Source organism: Bombina bombina, chromosome 1 (genome assembly GCF_027579735.1).
Source record: "Bombina bombina isolate aBomBom1 chromosome 1, aBomBom1.pri, whole genome shotgun sequence".
NCBI classification, from domain to species: Eukaryota; Metazoa; Chordata; class Amphibia; order Anura; family Bombinatoridae; genus Bombina; species Bombina bombina.
In genome coordinates, this window is record NC_069499.1 from 1533201411 (window position 1) to 1533222826 (window position 21416).

The 21416-nt window shown below is 36.1% G+C and overlaps 1 protein-coding gene across 1 annotated transcript in view; it reads left to right on the top strand.

The window, feature by feature from the left end:
- The first annotated feature begins 809 nt into the window (after positions 1–809).
- Positions 810–21416, top strand: part of GLP2R (glucagon like peptide 2 receptor) — a 382306-nt gene continuing 361699 nt past the window's right edge. Inside the window, exon 1 of the mRNA XM_053708546.1 lies at positions 810–1046. Within this exon, the coding sequence (XP_053564521.1) occupies positions 942–1046 (105 nt within the window). The 5' untranslated portion in view covers positions 810–941. The remainder of the gene's footprint in view (positions 1047–21416) is intronic.

Here is a 21416-nt window from a genome sequence, read left to right on the forward strand (position 1 = left end):
CAGAAGTGCATTGCCGGACCAGAGCTGACTTTAACTGTGTTTAGCTACTGCAGGGTAATTCTATGCAACCAATAATGCACTCACACTCTGAAATGTTCCAAACTGAACCTTTAAGGGTTCACTTAATCTCTATAGCACCAACAATAAAGGTCATATCCTTATGTAATCCTACTCTAATCTCTCTTAGCTGCATCTTCATCCAAGGATCACCCCATCTTTCTCCCAAAATGATGCTATGGCATTGACATTATAAACTAATCTCCTTCATTAAAAAGTAAAACTTAAACACTGAGACATTAATGAAGTAAAAAAGTTAAAAAAAAATTGTTTTAGATTTTCAATCCACCTATAAAGAAATATAGATTGTTGTTTTATGTTACATTAAAATTAAAAATGATGAGCTTGATAAACCAGCCCTAAAATAATACAGTTTTTTTCTTGTGAGGTAAATATAATATTTTGATTAATGGCCTTCACATGGTGTTAATAAAATACTATGGTTTATTTTGCTAGAAAACTATAGTAAAACACTAATATTTTTAGCTCATCTTCTAGTATGTGCGTAACTTGGAATCATTTAAACCTTAGCTGGAAATCCCTATGTATTCTTATTGGAGGTACAGATAAGAAACACAAAACAGCTGTCTCCGTCAGAGAACAGCGAACATTTCTGTCTGCACAAAACTTCCTACAACATAACTCGGATGCACAGACTCTGATCTGAGTACACTAGTGCGTCATACAACTTCAGACCAAAAGACAGATGTTCCAAAAGGGTTTTACAACTTGTGGAATGAGCAAGAGAACAGAACAGAAATTTATATCATTGTAGCATTGATTTTGCCAGAAGAACATTCCTAATGACTGTAAAAGTGTCATTTGTGAATGTTTTCTTCAACAAAGTGGTGTCAGACTACATTGCTATTATTTAATTTGCCAACATGGGACCTTTATACAACATGAGAGACAACAGTACTCTTCATTTTCTCAAGAGGCGAAGGTACCAACCAGTCATAATATTAATAATGCTGCTTCCACTAAAACAGGTAAGATTTAAAATATTAGCAGTTACAATTATTTTATTACTGTATGTTTATCTATCTATCAATCTATCTATCAATTAAATTATTATTGTATATTCTACATTATGGAATTGTATTTTTTCATTAGTTTATCTACATTATAAAAAATATAAAAGAAAAAATGTATAATAAATTTAATATCTTTACTTTTATTGTTCGAAAAGTTGAAAAAAAAAACATGTTTAGGCTTACTCTATTTTTTCAAAATTATCAACATTAAGGAGTATAAAAACGTTATGTTTGATAATTATTGGTGTGTAAACTAAAATGTATATGTTTGAATCTCCTTTAAAGATATATAGCTTTCAAAGTATTTGTAATTATTAATGGTATCTTAGAATCAATGTTATTTTTAAATAAGAAATAATTATTCAACATTTCCATTATTTAACAAAAGTTTTAATTCCTTATTTATCATGTGTTATTTAAATTTACTTGGATACAGAGTATTTTATTATTATTATTTTTTAATACTTTGAAATGTGTTTGCAAGTGCTACTGGGTAACTGGGTTACTGGGTTTTTAATGTTAAACTTTTTAACTAGCTGTATATTTCCATAAAGAATCCAAGCAAAATATTATTCAAGCCAAATGTATATACATGTATATTAGTCAAATAGACAGAATTTCTGTTGTGATAACATACATTGTAAGATGGTGTTTGGATAAGACATCTACATTGTGAAATAAGAACATTTTTTCTTTAGAATTGGGAAATTAAATATAAGCTGTTTACTTTAGAGATCTGCAGGATTTTGATCATTCTCTTAGCAAATGCTCCCGGAATTATATTCATAAACGCTTATTTGTGTGTAAATCTGAAAATACATTTCATGATTTACAATATTTATCATATTTTATGTTAAAAAAGTTTTGCGTAAAACTCTTGCAAAATGTACCCAGGTGTGTGCATCATTTCGAAAAATTATTTTGTCAGGAAATAAAAAAACAAGTTAGTTAAAAAAAATTATTAAACGTATAAATTAGAATTGTAAAAATATATATATTAAGGTATTATAAAGCGATAGCTTTTAAAATTATGTTTATACAACACGTTAAACTGTTGGAAAAAATACCTAAAGCAATAAAATAAGAATCAGGAAAAAAATCAATTATATTTACAATATTTACATATGAAACTACAATAACAATTCAAATATACTGCAAAGTTCTAGGTCATCCCTGGATCTTAGAGGTCATTATTATGCTCTATAAATAAAAATATTTATATGACTGATATGATTTTGTTATCCAGGCTAAAACTGAAAATATATAAAGTGTGAGCAGATTTTGTAGCACTTCGACATCAAGTGCCTAAGTACAGAGTAAGATAAACAAAAAAAAAGTAGATTAATAATGGTTGTAACCATGTACAGTATATAAATAGGGTGCAGGGCTATTGGGGGCTTTGTGTGTTCGGATCAAGATTTATTCTTGAAGCTAAGGAAAATCAGTGGAGAAACTGGCAGAGAGGTGCAGCAGATAAGGAGTGATGTGGAAGAAAGATAATTCTGCAGACACATTTATGATGGTCTTCAGAGAGGACAGATGGTCTTCAGAGAGACCAGTAAAGGTAGATTTGGGGTCAGCAGCATACTGGTGATGCTGACATATACAGACTCGATTTAGGATTTTAGGCATGCTGATCAGATTAAAGCCTTGGGGCACCTCAATAGAAAGTTATAAATGGATGTATCAGAGAAGAACTAATTCATTATACATTGTAATTTTATAATAAAGAATAGAAAAATTATGATCACTGGTTACCCTATCTCTAAAACTACAGAGATAAACATCACTGGTTACCCTATCTCTAAAACTACAGAGATAAACATCACTGGTTACCCTATCTCTAAAACTACAGAGATAAACATCACTGGTTACCCTATCTCTAAAACTACAGAGATATACATCACTGGTTACCCTATCTCTAAAACTACAGAGATAAACAAGATCATTAAATGTTCAATATTTGCTAATATTCCATTTTCTATGATTCTGTTACTTCTTTCTCTATCATCATGAGACATTTTAGCACAAAGATATGATCTACTTTTTACTACCATGCATTCCTACATGTCAAGTGGAGAAATAAAATATACAGGTTCTGTGGTTATCTGCATCTGGTTCTCATAAAAAAAAGTAGACATGAAATCTTAAAACAAAGTTGTATTCTTACATAAATCCAAATCATTCATGATTAAAAATATTTATGTTAATTATTTTATCAAATGCTAAAAATATATAATTTGTAAAATATTTGATAGACAGTGTTAATGTTCTCTGTAACGAACAATTTGAATAATAATAATTTTAATAATAATATTATCAATTTTATCAGACAAAAGTAATAGTTGTTTTTTTATCAATGTGCATACATTTTTTTTGGGTGGTTTGAACATTTTAAAAATGAGCTACGATTCTGTAACCAGTCTGCATTCTTAACCATGATATATTGCATTGCCTGCAATTCCAAAAGCTGTGCAGTGAATGTTGTATTTGGAATTGTAATGCAAATATAATACCTTGCAGCACTAAAATATCTGCGGATGAAAAATAATGTATAAACTGGAATGATTACCATTCTTATGTCAGCTAAAAAATGTAAATGGCTGATGATTTATATAGAGTGTTAGATTTGCCCACCACAAAAACATTAAAAAGACATTTTGAAAATAATTCTGAAGAATTCCGTGGTTGTCTGTTTAATAAAACAGCTTTAAGAGGACATAAACGTCAATAATATACTGTGGCTGTATAGTATCAACTTACTTTTGCAATGTAATTTTGCAATATAAAGGGCTATATTACGAGTGTGTTTGCGTGTGAGCAATATCGGCTTTATTCTGCTTTTTGCGTGTGTCGGAAATAGCATGAGCATTATAGGTTGAAAGTAAACACGTTTGCTTGAGTGCAATCAAGATTTACACTTGTCGAGTTAGCGCGTAAAGAGTAGGGGAAGAAAAAAAGTTGCATTACACACAACATAAATACACCTAAAGGTACAGTGTAGTCAAAAATACATTTTTATGGCTTAGATAGGACATGCAATTTTAAACAACTTTCCAATTTGCTTTTATCATCAAATTTGCTTTGTTCTATTGGTATTCTTTGTTGAAAGATAAACCTAAGTAGGCTCAAACTGATTTCTAAACTGTGAAAAACAGCCTCTTATCTCAGATAAAATAATAAAAACATAAAAAATAAAAAGAGAGAAGCACTCAACCTGGGAACGAACAATAGCATAATAGCTTGTTCTATGGCTAGTTACCACCCAAGAAGCAGCCTCTTTTAGCTCAAAATATGCCTTTTACAGAGAAGAACTTTCCTGAAGCATATCAGTCTGATTCTTCTGACTTAACAGTACAGTCCAGCCCCGAAATACCAGGCAATCCCTCTCTGAATGAGAGAAACAGCAAAACCCTAGACGTACGTTTCGTCCTACTGTCGGCCTCGTCAGTGAGGTGCAGCCATATCCCTCTAGGCACACTGAGCAACAGGTCCACGTCTGGATTCCCGCATCACACTTAGGGAGACTTCCCTAAGTGTCATAACTTGCATAAATAAAAAGAGAGAAGTGCTCAACCTGGGAATGAACAATAGCATAATAGCTTGTTCTATGGCTAGTTACCACCCAAGAAGCAGCCTCTTTTAGCTCAAAATGTGCCTTTCACAGAGAATAACTTTCTTGAAGCATATCAGTCTTATCTTATCTCAGTTATGTGTGACAGTTTTTCACAGTTAGACAGTGCTAGTTCATATGTGCCATATAGACAACATCATGCTCACTCCCATGGAGTTATTTAAGAGTCAGAACTGATTGTCTAAAATCCATTTCGCTTAAAAGAACTGAAAAAAGGGGGCAGTCTGCAGAGGATTAGATATAAGGTAATCACAGAGGTAAAAAGTGTATTAATATAACTGTGTTGATTGTGTAAAACTGGGGAATGGGTAATAAAGGGATTATCTATCTTTTTCAACAATAAAAAATCTGGAGTAGCCTGTCCCTTTAAAAATGCAATTACACTCATATAAACACTATCTGATCAAAATATTTTAACCAAATTTATTAAAATAGTTATAAGGGCTCAAAGATATATGGTATAAGGTATTTGACAAAAAATGTCTGCAAAGGGCTTTAACATATACTGTATATGCATCCCATACATATACTTCTCTCAATATGTGTATGTATGTATGTATGTATGTATGTACTGTATATATATATCCAAAGTCATTTAGCCTGTAGCCCAGCACTCCAACCAGGGGGAGTAACAAAGACCTGGGTGCAATCCTCAAAAGCAGCAAATACAAAATCCCATGTAGTAAAAGGGCGCTCTCAGGGTTTGTATAGAAGCAAAAATAATTTCTTTATTAGTAGAATCAGTAAGACATTGTCGACGTTTCGGCCCTCAGTTGGGCCTTCATCAGGACTTATATAATCTGTTAACTGCTAAACAGCAGCGTTCCCAATCAAAGCTGAGCATTTGATTGGGAACGCTGCTGTTTAGCAGTTAACAGATTATATAAGTCCTGATGAAGGCCCAACTGAGGGCCGAAACGTCGACAATGTCTTACTGATTCTACTATTAAAGAAATTATTTTTGCTTCTATACAAACCCTGAGAGTGTCCTTTTACTACATGGGATTTATATATATATATATATATATATATATATATATATATATACATATATATATATATATATATATATATATATATATATATATATATATATATGCAGATTTGTGTACATATGAATTTATGTATTTATATGTTTTAATTTATATATATATATATACTGTACATATTTAGCAATGTTCTTTACTTACAGGGTAATGTAATTTGTATTGTAAATACATATCCTATACCTGTATATCTATTCCTATAGATTTATAGGTATATATATCTATTTTACATTAACATTATCTTATATATATAGAAATATATATTTAATAATACAAATTACATTAATTTCTAAGTGAAGAACATAAGAATGTAAAATATAAGTAACGCTCATCATGGTTTGTGATTTAGGTATAACACGGTTAGCGCACATGAAGAATTGGTAACTTCAATGTGCGTAATTGAAATATTAAATATTAAAAAATATGAATGAATATTATTAAAAATGATTATATATTCTTTAAAAAAATATATATATATATATTCTAAGGATTATTTAGAATTTTTTCAGTATGTATAATAATGTTTAATAAAAAATAATTTTTTATATTTAATATTTCAATGACACATATTGAAGTTAGCAATTCTTCATGTGTGCTAACCTGATACCGCATTAGACCTTAAATCACAAACTGCGCATTGCGCATATTTTCTATATATTTCTGATATTGTTAATGCAAAATAGATATCTATGCCCTTATATCAGATATACAGGTATATATAAATATATATATTTAGAATGAAAATTAGATTATCCTGAATGTGATCCATTGGAATGTGAACTATTCATAACTCCTGTCTGGTTAGCACGCATGCGATAGGGTTTTTTTCTTCTGCGCTCTCCATTAGGGTTGCACCGATACCATTTTTTTATGACTGAGTACAAGTACCGATACTTGTTTTCAAATACCGATATTTGTCTTCAAATACTCGCTGATACCAATTACCGATACTTTTTTTTTATGTCATGTGACAGTTTACCAAACACAATACAGACTAATTATTTAAGATTCCTTCTTTTTAATTATAAAGGACTGTAATTCAAAAGACATTAGGAAATAATAAAAAAGTTCACTCAACATGTTTATAAATAAAAAATATTACAATAAAATATTACATTTAAAGGGGTGATACAATTGGGTTGTAGGGCTGTTATATAACATCAATCTGACATTTGTATGGAGGTTCGACTCTAAGTTGAACAGTCTTTCACTTTCCACACTACTGCATGGGGCAGAAAGATATTTTTGGGCCATTTTAGCCAGAGCTGGAAATCTGTTTATTAACTGCCCAGTTCTTCAGGGGTTTGTCTGAACGAGGTACAGTGATCTCTCCTACAATAATACAAATATCAGCAATTTGTATTGGCAGAACAGTAGTAAACAATTATTAGTTTAGTCTCTACTCCAGTTTAAAATGAAATGGGAACCTGCAGCTGAAAAAACGCCAAAAGGTAGCATATGGGTAGGAAGTGGAGGTATCGGTTTAAGTATCGGTGCATTTGCACGAGTACAAGTACTCCTGCAAATACTTGGTATCGGTACCGATACCGATGCTAGTATCGGTATCGGCGCATCCCTACTCTCCATTGACTTTTATGGGTTGAATACTTTAAGGCCTTTGAGATATTTGGTTAGCGCCCCTTTTGGCTTCACTCACACGCAAGCTTTTTACCTTCAACTTGTAATTCGCACTCTACCCAATGCGTGCAAAGTTTATGCTTGAGCAAAAGTGCTAAATAGCGCTCTACTCATAAAAAAATACCCCAAAGTGAGTTAAAAAAAGTCGGTTTTAGCTTTTTTTGTTGTTTCATTTATTTTAGCTTTGCTCAAAAATGCTCCCAGGTACCAAATCTGATTATTACTGATTGGTGAGTTTTGTCTTGTACACAAGCTTGATTAACAGGTTAGTGCATAATGCGCACACATCCATCAGTTTCTATCCAAGCACTGATATTAGCACTGTGTGTTAACCTCAAAGTTAAAAACTGGGACTGGTTAAAAAAAAGCCTTACGTGGAAGTAAGTAAAAATAAAGGGGAATCAGTTGATGTGATAAACTTGGATTTTGCAAAGGCATTTGATACAGTACCATTGGGAATAGCTGAAAATGTTAGTTCATGGATAAATAACTGGATAAAAGACATGGAAGCAACGAGGAGTAGTAAACGGATCATACTCAGGTTGGACAAAGTTAATCAGTCGAGTCCCCCAGGGATCAGTACTGGGCCCTTTATTTTGTAATATGTTTATTAAAGGGACACTAAACCCAAATTTTTTTTTTCATGATTCAGGTAGAGCATGCACATTTAAAGGGACAGTCTAGGCCAAAATAAACTTTCATGATTCAGATAGAGCATGTAATTTTAAACAATTTTCCAATTTACTTTTAGCACCAATTTTGCTTTGTTCTCTTGGTATTCTTAGTTGAAAGCTTAACCTAGGAGGTTCATATGCTAATTTCTTAGACCTTGAAGCCCACCTCTTTCAGATTGCATTTTAACAGTTTTTCACCACTAGAGGGTATAAGTTCACACATTTCATATACATAACACTGTGCTCGTGCACGTGAAGTTATCTGGGAGCAGGCACTGATTGGCTAAACTGCAAGTCTGTCAAAAGAACTGAAAAAAGGGGCAGTTTGCAGAGGCTTAGATACAAGATAATCACAGAGGTTAAAAGTATATTATTATAACTGTGTTGGTTATGCAAAACTGGGAAATGGGTAATAAAGGGATTATCTACCTTTTAAAACAATAAAAATTCTGGTGTAGACTGCCCCTTTAAGCAACTTTCTACTTTACTCCTATTATCAATTATTCTTCGTTCTCTTGCATTCTTTATTTGAAAAAGAAGGCATCTAAGCTATTTTTTTGGTTTAGAACAATGGAAATCACTTGTTTATTGGTGGGTGAATTTATCCACCAATCAGCAAGAACAACACAGTCTGTTCACCAAAAATGGGCCGGCATCTAAACTTACATTCTTGCATTTCAAGTAAAGATACCAAAAGAATGAAGACAATTTGATAATTGGAGTAAATTAGAAAGTTGCTTAAAATTGCCTGCTCTATCTGAATCACGAAAGAAAAAAATTTGGGTTCAGTGTCCCTTTAATGACTTGTTGCAAGGATTAAATAGCAACATCTCTATTTTTGCAGATGATACAAAGTTTTGTAAGGTCATTAGGTCAGTGCAGGATGAAATTGCATTACAAGGGCATCTACAAAAAAAATGAAGAATGGGCAGGTAAATGGAAAATGAGATTTAATACTGTAAAATGCAATGTTCTACATTTTGGAAGTAAAAATAAGAAGGCACCGTATTTTTTTAATGGGACTAGACTTAGTAAAACAGAGGTGGAGAGGGATTTTGGAGTACTTATAGATAACAAGCTAAAGATGGGTGCACAATGCAGGGCAGCAGCTTCTAAGGCTAATAAGATACTAGCATGTATTAAAAGAGACATTGATGCAAGGGAGGAAAGCATAATTCTGTCACTATATAAATCCCTGGTAAGACCCCACCTTGAGTATGCGTGCAGTTCTGGGGACAAATATTGAAAAATTACATTGCAGACTTAGACATTTTTCAGAGAACTTATATATTTAAGGCCCATATACAGAGATGGCGGAAGCTCTGTTTATTCCAAGAAAATTGTATGTGACAAGAGGTCACAATTTAAGGCTGGAGTAAAGGAGATTTAATCTTCAGCAACGTAAACTTTTTTTCACTGTAAGAGCAATCAAATTGTGGAACTCATCACCTAAGGAGGTAGTAAATGCCAATACCTTACACACTTTTAAAAATGGTTTAGATGCATTTCAGGCTATAAACATCATTCAGGGATATGGTTGATTTTGTTAAATGGGTCACCTTTTTAATGGGATTAATTTTAGCTCAACTGGAGCTCTTATTGTAAGTATATTAAGAATTATATAGGTTGAACTCGATGGACTTCTGTCTTTTTTCAACCTCATCTACTATTTTACTGTTTTTACTATGTATTTTTTAAAAGAAACATATTTAAAACATTATTGGGCATTGCATAAAAAAAAGGTAAAAATCAGCATTTACACATCACAATCATATTTTGCCTGAACACTCTTTGGCCTAGATTTGGAGTTTGGCGGTAGATGGGCTGTTAACGCTACGCGGGCTTTTTTCTGGCCGCACCATAAAATTAACTCTGGTATCGAGAGTCCAAAAAAATGCTGCGTTAGGCTCCAAAAAAGGAGCGTAGAGCATTTTTACCGCAAATGCAACTCTCGATACCAGAGTTGCTTACGGACGCGGCCAGCCTCAAAAACGTGCTCGTGCACGATTCTCCCATAGGAAACAATGGGGCTGTTTGAGCTGAAAAAAAACCTAACACCTGCAAAAAAGCAGCGTTCAGCTCCTAACGCAGCCCCATTGTTTCCTATGGGGAAACACTTCCTACGTCTGCACCTAACACTCTAACATGTACCCCGAGTCTAAACACCCCTACCCTTACACTTATTAACCGCTAATCTGCCGCCCCCGCTATCGCTGACCCCTGCATTATATTATTAACCCCTAATCTTCCGCTCCGTAAACCGCCGCAATTTACATTATCCCTATGTACCCCTAATCTGCTGCCCCTAACACCGCCGACCCCTATATTATATTTATTAATTAACCCCTAACCTGCCCCCCACAACGTCGCCGCCAGCTACTTACAATAATTAACCCCTAATCTGCCGACCGCAAAGCGCCGCCACCTACGTTATCCTTATGTACCCCTAATCTGCTGCCCCTAACACCGCCGACCCCTATATTATATTTATTAACCCCTAATCTGCCCCCCTCAACGTCGCCGACACCTGCCTACACTTATTAACCCCTAATCTGCCGAGCGGACCTGAGCGCTACTATAATAAAGTTATTAACCCCTAATCCGCCTCACTAACCCTATCATAAATAGTATTAACCCCTAATCTGCCCTCCCTAACATCGCCGACACCTAACTTCAATTATTAACCCCTAATCTGACGACCGGAGCTCATCGCTACTATAATAAATGGATTAACCCCTAAAGCTAAGTCTAACCCTAACACTAACACCCCCCTAACTTAAATATAATTTACATCTAACGAAATTAATTAACTCTTATTAAATAAATTATTCCTATTTAAAGCTAAATACTTACCTGTAAAATAAATCCTAATATAGCTACAATATAAATTATAATTACATTGTAGCTATTTTAGGATTAATATTTATTTTACAGGCAACTTTGTAATTATTTTAACCAGGTACAATAGCTATTAAATAGTTAAGAACTATTTAATAGTTACCTAGTTAAAATAACAAAATTACCTGTAAAATAAGTCCTAATCTAAGTTATAATTAAACCTAACACTACCCTATCAATAAATTAATTAAATAAAATACCTACAATTACCTACAATAAAACCTAACACTACACTATCAATAAATAAATTAAATACAATTTCTACAAATAACTACAATTACATAAACTAACTAAAGTAAAAAAAATAAAAAAGAACTAAGTTACAAAAAATAAAAAAATATTTACAAACATAAGAAAAATATTACAACAATTTTAAACTAATTACACCTACTCTAAGCCCCCTAATAAAATAACAAAGACCCCCAAAATAAAAAAATTCCCTACCCTATTCTAAATTAATAAATTTAAAAGCTCTTTTACCTTACCAGCCCTGAACAGGGCCCTTTGCGGGGCATGCCCCAAGAAAATCAGCTCTTTTGCCTGTAAAAAAAAAACATACAATACCCCCCCCCCAACATTACAACCCACCACCCACATACCCCTAATCTAACCCAAACCCCCCTTAAATAAACCTAACACTAAGCCCCTGAAGATCTTCCTACCTTGTCTTCACCTCAACAGGTATCACCGATCTGTCCTGGCATCCGGTGCTGAAGAGGTCCAGAAGAGGCTCCAAAGTCTTCCTCCTATCCGGCAAGAAGAGGACATCCGGATAGGATCCAATCAGCCAATCAGATTGAGCTCGCATTCTATTGGCTGATCGAAACAGCCAATAGAATGCGAGCTCAATCTGATTGGCTGATTGGATCAGCCAATCGGATTGAACTTGATTCTGATTGGCTGATTCCATCAGCCAATCAGAATATTCCTACCTTAATTCCGATTGGCTGATAGAATCCTATCAGCCAATCGGAATTCGAGGGACGCCATCTTGGATGACGTCCCTTAAAGGAACCGTCATTCGTCGGGAGACGCCGGAAGAAGAGGATGGATCCGCGTCGGATGCTTCAACATGGACCCGCTCCACACCGGATGGAAGAAGATCGAAGATGCCGCTTGGATGAAGATGTTTGCCGGTCCGGATGTCCTCTTCTTGCCGGATAGGAGGAAGACTTTGGAGCCTCTTCTGGACCTCTTCAGCACCGGATGCCAGGACAGATCGGTGATACCTGTTGAGGTGAAGACAAGGTAGGAAGATCTTCAGGGGCTTAGTGTTAGGTTTATTTAAGGGGGGTTTGGGTTAGATTAGGGGTATGTGGGTGGTGGGTTGTAATGTTGGGGGGGTATTGTATGTTTTTTTTTTACAGGCAAAAGAGCTGATTTTCTTGGGGCATGCCCCGCAAAGGGCCCTGTTCAGGGCTGGTAAGGTAAAAGAGCTTTTAAATTTATTAATTTAGAATAGGGTAGGGATTTTTTTTATTTTGGGGGTCTTTGTTATTTTATTAGGGGGCTTAGAGTAGGTGTAATTAGTTTAAAATTGTTGTAATATTTTTCTTATGTTTGTAAATATTTTTTTATTTTTTGTAACTTAGTTCTTTTTTATTTTTTGTACTTTAGTTAGTTTATGTAATTGTAGTTATTTGTAGAAATTGTATTTAATTTATTTATTGATAGTGTAGTGTTAGGTTTTATTGTAGGTAATTGTAGGTATTTAATTTAATTAATTTATTGATAGGGTAGTTTTAGGTTTAATTATAACTTAGGTTAGGACTTATTTTACAGGTAATTTTGTTATTATTTTAACTAGGTAACTATTAAATAGTTCTTAACTATTTAATAGCTATTGTACCTGGTTAAAATAATTACAAAGTTGCCTGTAAAATAAATATTAATCCTAAAATAGCTACAATGTAATTATAATTTATATTGTAGCTATATTAGGATTTATTTTACAGGTAAGTATTTAGCTTTAAATAGGAATAATTTATTTAATAAGAGTTAATTAATTTCGTTAGATTTAAATTATATTTAACTTAGGGGGGTGTTAGTATTAGGGTTAGACTTAGCTTTAGAGGTTAATACATTTATTAGAATAGCGGCGAGATTCGGTCGTCAGATTAGGGGTTAATAATTGAAGTTAGGTGTCGGCGATGTTAGGGAGGGCAGATTAGGGGTTAATACTATTTATGATAGGGTTAGTGAGGCGGATTAGGGGTTAATAACTTTATTATAGTAGCGCTCAGGTCCGCTCGGCAGATTAGGGGTTAATAAGTGTAGGCAGGTGTCGGCGATGTTGAGGGGGGCAGATTAGGGGTTAATAAATATAATATAGGGGTCGGCGGTGTTAGGGGCAGCAGATTAGGGGTACATAAGGATAACGTAGGTGGCGGCGCTTTGCGGTCGGCAGATTAGGGGTTAATTATTGTAAGTAGCTGGCGGCGACGTTGTGGGGGGCAGGTTAGGGGTTAATAAATATAATACAGGGGTCGGCGGGGTTAGGGGCAGCAGATTAGGGGTACATAAGTATAACGTAGGTGGCGGTCGGCAGATTAGGGGTTAAAAAAATTTAATCGAGTTGCGGCGATGTGGGGGGACCTCAGTTTAGGGGTACATAGGTAGTTTATGGGTGTTAGTGTACTTTAGGGTACAGTAGTTAAGAGCTTTATGAACCGGCGTTAGCCCATAAAGCTCTTAACTCCTGCTTTTTTCCTGCGGCTGGAGTTTTGTCGTTAGAGCTCTAACGCTCACTTCAGAAACGACTCTAAATACCGGAGTTAGGAAGATCCCATTGAAAAGATAGGATACGCAATTTACGTAAGGGGATCTGCGGTATGTAAAAGTCGCGGCTGAAAAGTGAGCGTTAGACCCTATTTTGAGTGACTCCAAATACCGGCGGTAGCCTAAAACCAGCGTTAGGAGCCTCTAACGCTGGTTTTCACTGCTAACGCCAAACTCTAAATCTAGGCCTTTAAATTTAAATTGAAACTAATAATTCAGTATTAGTTTTATACTTCATACTAATTTTCCATGGCTAATAGGAGCAGTGGTAACTGCTTTACTGGTTAAGAGAAATCATTTGCTTATTCTGGACAGGAGTTTTTAGATAATAAAAAACCTAGAATGCATTTTAAAATTAGTTATTTTAGATGAAACAAAGAAAAAAGTTAACTACAATGCCCCTTTAATGAGGTATAGAACAACCAGTAGAAAATGACATGGGAAACTGATACATGTCTTATTAAGTGTGAACCAAATGAACAAAACACACTACCTAGAGAAGTAAGTAAAAAAAAAAACACATTGATTTTGGAGATGAAACTGGAAAATGACGCTCACAGGAAAAAACAAACAAACAAAAAAAAGAGGACGAAGGTCTGAATGAGAATGAAGCAAGGACTTGCAAGTACAGACACTGGAGATCCAACCCACCAACTGGCTTGAAGAACATAGGGATCAAAATCTGAAATTGTGTTGTTGAAAAAGAATTGATATTAGTCTTACATTAGCTTTGTCTTGGATCTTGTACTCATGGGACAGACTATTGACTGTACTGTTGTCTATCCACAAAGGCCATAACAGCTGGTCAAGTAACAGTGTTGGAGCATATGGCATAATTGATATAGTTGACATATAAGAAAAAGACCTGATCTATCCATAACATTGCCACAAGAAGCTACCCAAGAGACAAAATAGCTATACTTTTTATATATTCCACATGGGTAGGCCACCATGCATATCTTCACATATCCTGGTGAAGAGAAAATATTTTAGAGCAGTAGTAATTCCAACACTACCACTAGGACTTTAAATGTTAGACAGCTCTACAGTGGAGCAGGCCTGGAGAACTAGCCTGAATCAAAGACAGAAAGACAACAATATTTCTGCTAAGATGCTTATTGAAACCTCTAATTTCCAGAGAGTAGCTGAGAGTTCTGACTGAATAAACCTGACCTAGTCGAAAATCTAAACCAGAAAGTCACTTTATTATGAATAAAAAAGGATATATAAAGCCACGGACTTATGTAAAATAAATAGTTTAACTGGTATGGAACAAACACTGGCCCATTCTTGAAAAAAAGGTTTTTGCTCAGATTATTGCCTTAAGTCCCTATAAGGCTATACAAATTGGACCACATTCACTGACAAGATGGTTAAAGGTCAGGCAGCCACCTCACTTGGCCAAAAGAAATATGGTACCACATACTACTGGAAAAAAATGTGCATGTTGAAAAAGAAAAACATGGAGAATGATAGGAAAAATTATAAATTATAATTTTTATTATCAAATTGTATTCCTTTCCTTGGTATCCTTTGTTGAAAAGCAGGAATGTTAGCTGAGGAGTGCACACATGTCTACAGCTCTGTATAGCAGCAGTTTTTCTAAGAATGTTATACATTAGCAAGAACACTAGATGTCAGCACTTTGTCCTGTAACGCCCCAAACATGTGCATGCTACCTATCTAGATATCTCTTCAACAAATATAACATGAGAACGAATCATGAACTATACATTTTGAACTCAAAGGGGCATATTTATCAAGCTCCGGATGGAGCTTGATGCCCCGTGCTTCTGGCGAGCCTGCAGGCTCGCCAGAAAAAGCAGTTATGAAGAAGCGGTCACAAAGAACGCTGCTCCATAACCTGTCCGCTTGCTCTGAGCAGGCGGACAGACATCGCCGGAAATCAACCCGATCGAGTATGATCGGGTTGATTGACACCTCCCTGCTAACGGCCCATTGGCCGCGAGTCTGCAGGGGGCGGCGTTGCACCAGCAGCTCTTGTGAGCTGCTGGTGCAATGCTGAATACGGCGAGCGTATTCCGCACTGTCAGATCAGGTCCGACAGACCTTGATTAATAGAGGCCAAACAGTGTGTGTAAAGAAAATATACCTGAATGGTTTAAAGTTTTCTAATATCCTTTAATGTTTTTGCTGCTGTAGAAATTACAGCAAACATCAGAATGCAATAGAATTATAGCCCACAAAAGACAAGATAAAATATGAGCTAACTCTAGCACAAAAAATGACTTGGACAGCTGCTTTGGAGTTTGAGGAATCTCTCAGTATTTTTGCCAAGAAGGGAAGTTATATATTTTCTTTTTTTTTTCTTTGAATGTTGGTATGAAAAGTTGGATCTCTGCTTTATTCATCCTTCAGCAGTCTGGTTTTCGTATAAGCGCCCTTTCATTTTTTCCTAAGGAATATTTGCATTTCTTCTGTGTATCATCAAAGATGTGGAATGAAAATGTGCAGGCAACATCTGCGTCCTCATATATAACCACTGTACAGTAGCATAGCATGTGATATTTATTTATCCAACTGCTTAAGGTTCTATTTATTTAAACATTTGGATAATACTGTTGACATTTTTTTTAAATCCACTTTAATTAAAACATGATTTGAGCGGCATTTGTGAAAACTCACAATATTGTAGTATCATGGAACAAACAAAATGTATATAAAGCCTATAAATGTTATTTGTAGCACTGTAACAAAAGGGTAACACATGATCAAATCCCACTGGCTACATGTGTATTCCCTACACTATGGGGTTGACTTATCATTTGTCTGGCGGACATGATCCCCTGTACGCCAGACATCGATAAATGCTGACATACCTGATCGTATGATATTGGGCGGATTGATGTCCGTAGCAGACGAGTTAAGGAGTTGCGGTTTTAAGACTGCTGCTTCTTAACCCCTGTTATCATTGCACAAGCAGTTCTTATGAACTGCTTGTGCAATGCCAACCCCTGCAGATTTGCGCCAAATTGGCTGCTAGCAGGGGTTGTCAATCAGCCGATCGTATAGGATCGGGCGGATTGATGTCCATAGCCTCAGAGCAGGGGGACAAGTTATGGAGCAGCTGTCTTTAGACCGCTGCTTCATAATGGCTGTTTCCGGCGAACCTGAAGGCTCACACGGAAACAGGGGCATTAAGCTGCATTCTGAGCTTGATAATTCGGCCCCTATGTCTTTGTTTTGTTTTGTGTTCTAAGATGCAAATGCAATTCTATATTTATTTAAAACAACTCTTACCTTTCTTATTACATTACTGTACTATGTTTTTCATGGTACTACAAATACAAAAGGTATTACAAATGATATAAAACTAGGTTGCATTTTTAAGCTGTATTATCACATGTAAATATTGCCTAAATGACTTACGGCTAGATTTAGAGTTTGGCGTTAGCCGTGAAAACCAGCGTTAGAGGCTCCTAACGCTGGTTTTAGGCTACCGCCGGTATTTGGAGTCAGTGATTAAAGGGTCTAACGCTCACTTTTCAGCCGCGACTTTTCCATACCGCAGATCCCCTTACGTCAATTGCGTATCCTATCTTTTCAATGGGATCTTTCTAACGCTGGTATTTAGAGTCGTTTCTGAAGTGAGCGTTAGAGCTCTAACGACAAAACTCCAGCCGCCTGAAAAAAGCAGGAGTTAAGAGCTTTCTGGGCTAACGCCGGTTCATAAAGCTCTTAACTACTGTACCCTAAAGTACAGCCAATCAGAATCAAGTTCAATCCTATTGGCTGATCCAATCAGCCAATCAGATTGAGCTCGCATTCTATTGGCTGATCGGAACAGCCAATAGAATGCGAGCTCAATCTGATTGGCTGATTGGATCAGCCAATCGGATTGAACTTGATTCTGATTGGCTGATTCCATCAGCCAATCAGAATATTCCTACCTTAATTCCGATTGGCTGATAGAATTCTATCAGCCAATCGGAATTCAAGGGACGCCATCTTGGATGACGTCCCTTAAAGGAACCGTCATTCGTCGGGAGACAACGGAAGAAGAGGATGGATCCGCGTCGGCTGCTTCAACATGGACCCGCTCCGCACCGGATGCAAGAAGATCGAAGATGCCGCTTGGAGAAGATGTTTGCCGGTCCGGATGTCCTCTTCTTGCCGGATAGGTGGAAGACTTTGGAGCCTCTTCTGGACCTCTTCAGCACCGGATGCCAGGACGGATCGGTGATACCTGGATGGTGAAGACAAGGTAGGAAGATCTTCAGGGGCTTAGTGTTAGGTTTATTTAAGGGGGGTTTGGGTTAGATTAGGGGTATGTGGGTGGTGGGTTGTAATGTTGGGAGGGGGTATTGTATGTTTTTTTTTACAGGCAAAAGAGCTGATTTTCTTGGGGCATGCCCCGCAAAGGGCCCTGTTCAGGGCTGGTAAGGTAAAAGAGCTTTTACATTTATTAATTTAAAATAGGGTAGGGCATTTTTTATTTTGGGGGTCTTTGTTATTTTATTAGGGGGCTTAGAGTAGGTGTAATTAGCTTAAAATTGTTGTAATATTTTTCTTATGTTTGTAAATATTTTTTTATTTTTTGTAACTTAGTTCTTTTTTATTTTTTGTACTTTAGTTAGTTTATGTAATTGTAGTTATTTGTAGCAATTGTATTTAATTTATTTATTGATAGTGTAGTGTTAGGTTTATTGTAGGTAATTGTAGGTAGTTTATTTAATTAATTTATTGATAGGGTAGTGTTAGGTTTAATTATAACTTAGGTTAGGATTTATTTTACAGGTAAATTTGTTATTATTTTAACTAGGTAACTATTAAATAGTTCTTAACTATTTAATAGCTATTGTACCTGGTTAAAATAATTACAAAGTTGCCTGTAAAATAAATATTAATCCTAAAATAGCTATAATATAATTATAATTTATATTGTAGCTATATTAGGATTTATTTTACAGGTAAGTATTTAGCTTTAAATAGGAATAAGTTATTTAATAAGAGTTAATTTATTTCGTTAGATGTAAATTATATTTAAGTTAGGGGGGTGTTAGTGCTAGACTTAGCTTTAGGGGTTAATACATTTATTAGAATAGCGGTGAGGTCCGGTCGGCAGATTAGGGGTTAATAATTGAAGTTAGGTGTCGGCGATGTTAGGGAGGGCAGATTAGGGGTTAATACTATTTATGATAGGGTTAGTGAGGCGGATTAGGGGTTAATTACTTTATTATAGTAGCGCTCAGGTCCGCTCGGCAGATTAGGGGTTAATTATTGTAAGTAGCTGGCGGCGACGTTGTGGGGGGCAGGTTAGGGGTTAATAAATATAATATAGGGGTCGGCGGTGTTAGGGGCAGCAGATTAGGGGTACATAGGGATAATGTAAATTGCGGCGGTTTACAGAGCGGAAGATTAGGGGTTAATAATATAATGCAGGGGTCAGCGATAGCGGGGGCGGCAGATTAGGGGTTAATAAGTGTAAGGTTAGGGGTGTTTAGACTCGGGGTACATGTTAGAGTGTTAGGTGCAGACGTAGGAAGTGTTTCCCCATAGGAAACAATGGGGCTGCGTTAGGAGCTGAACGCGGCTTTTTTGCAGGTGTTAGGTTTTTTTACAGCTCAAACAGCCCCATTGTTTCCTATGGGGGAATCGTGCACGAGCACGTTTTTGAGGCTGGCCGCGTCCGTAAGCAACTCTGGTATCGAGAGTTGCATTTGCGGTAAAAATGCTCTACGCTCCTTTTTTGGAGCCTAACGCAGCATTTGTTTGAACTCTCGATACCAGAGTTAATTTTATGGTGCGGCCAGAAAAAAGCCTGCGGAGCGTTAACAGCCCATCTACCGCCAAACTCCAAATCTAGGCCTTAGAATATTGTCCCATCACTTCTCTAAGCTGTTCTGTTTTACAGATGCAAACATAAAAATATTCTGAAATATAAACTGTTCAGAAATCCAAACCTTTTCTGGTGCCAAGCAGTTTAGATTTAGAGGCTGAATTATCATTGTGCGAGCGGACATGATCTGATATTGCGGATCATGTCCGCTGTACATGGATAAATGCCGACAGCATACGCTCTCTGCATTTATCATTGCTGGTGCAATGCCGCCCCCTGCAGATTCACGGGCAATCGGCCACTAGCAGGGGTGTCAATCAACCCGATCATATTCGATCGGGTTGATTTCTGGTGGTGTCTTTTCATCGCCTCAGAGCAGACGGACAGGTTATGGAGCAGCGGTCTTTAGACCACTGCTTCATAACTTCTGTTTGAAGACTCGCCAGAAACACAGGGCATCAAGTTCCATACGGAGCTTGATAAATATGCCCCAAACGGTTTTGTACCTCTATAAAAAAATGAACACGATAAATATAACATACACAAAAGTGATATTCCATTGTATGCAATGTAGTACAGAATTTGTTCATTTTAGGGGGCATATAGAGAACTCTCCTAACTGTGTAAAACAATAAAATTACCAGACTTAAAGGGACATGAAACCCAAAAGTTTGTTTCATGATTTAGGTAGAACATACAATTTTAACTCTTTGAGTGCTAAGCACTTTTCCACCTGGGTGCTAAGGTTTTCTTAAAGGGTTTTTTATTTAATATTTTTAAAAATATATATATTTTTTACTTTTTTTTATTTATTTCAGATCCCCAACACTTAAACCGTTGGAAAGGTTAGGCGATTACCTTTCCAACGGTGGGTCTTGGGGGTCTGTAGCTGCTTAGATGCCTGAGATACAGGATTCTAAGCAGCATGCCCCCTGCTCCTATATTTAACATTGTTAATGTTAAATAAAGTTGCGCTGTGACGTCATCACGTTTATTGCGCGTGATGTCACCACGCAAAACGGAAGCCCCGGCAATGCCTTTCATTATGCAGCACAGATCGCCGGGGTAGGAGCGGGTGGGAGCCCCCAGATCTCCCTCAAGTTGGGAGAGTGCTAGTGACGGATCTGAGAGGTCATTAGCACCAGAGTGGGAAACTCTGTGACGCCTCAGAGCCGTCATTAGCACTCAAGGGGTTAAACAACTTTCCAGTTTACTTGTATTGACAAATTTGCTTCATTCTCTTGGTATCATTTGTTCAAGGAATAGCAATGCACTACTGATTCCAAACTGAACACATGGGTGAGCCAATGACAATCGATGTGTATATACAATCGCTGTCAATTTCCACTGATATTTCTACTAATCTGCCAATTTGTGGCTCTCAGCAAACAATTTATACACATGACCTCTACCATTAATGAATCTAGTAGTTAATCTACACATAGGCAGTCTTTTGAATAACAATATATTATATGTGCACTAACAGTGCTGTTATCTACACTGACAACGTTAGGTGGCTCATATTGCAGTACACCAGAGACTTCCCAGTACGTATCTATATGTCAGCCGCAATAATATACACTAGCCTATATTCTTTAGGAATCTATATATATTTTAATCAAGAATATTGATTCATAAAAGTATTTGGATTCCTATAAGGCTAATACACGTAACATAATATGGTATATAAATTATCCACCTTGATAATATTAAGATACACTGGGGGTACCCTGACCACTGATTTCCTGCAGTGTATATATACTCACTGACTCCAGACTATATTATAATTCATTAGAGGTCTATACATTATTATGCAAATAAGATATCACCGGCTCTCATGCAGATTCCCTATGGCTT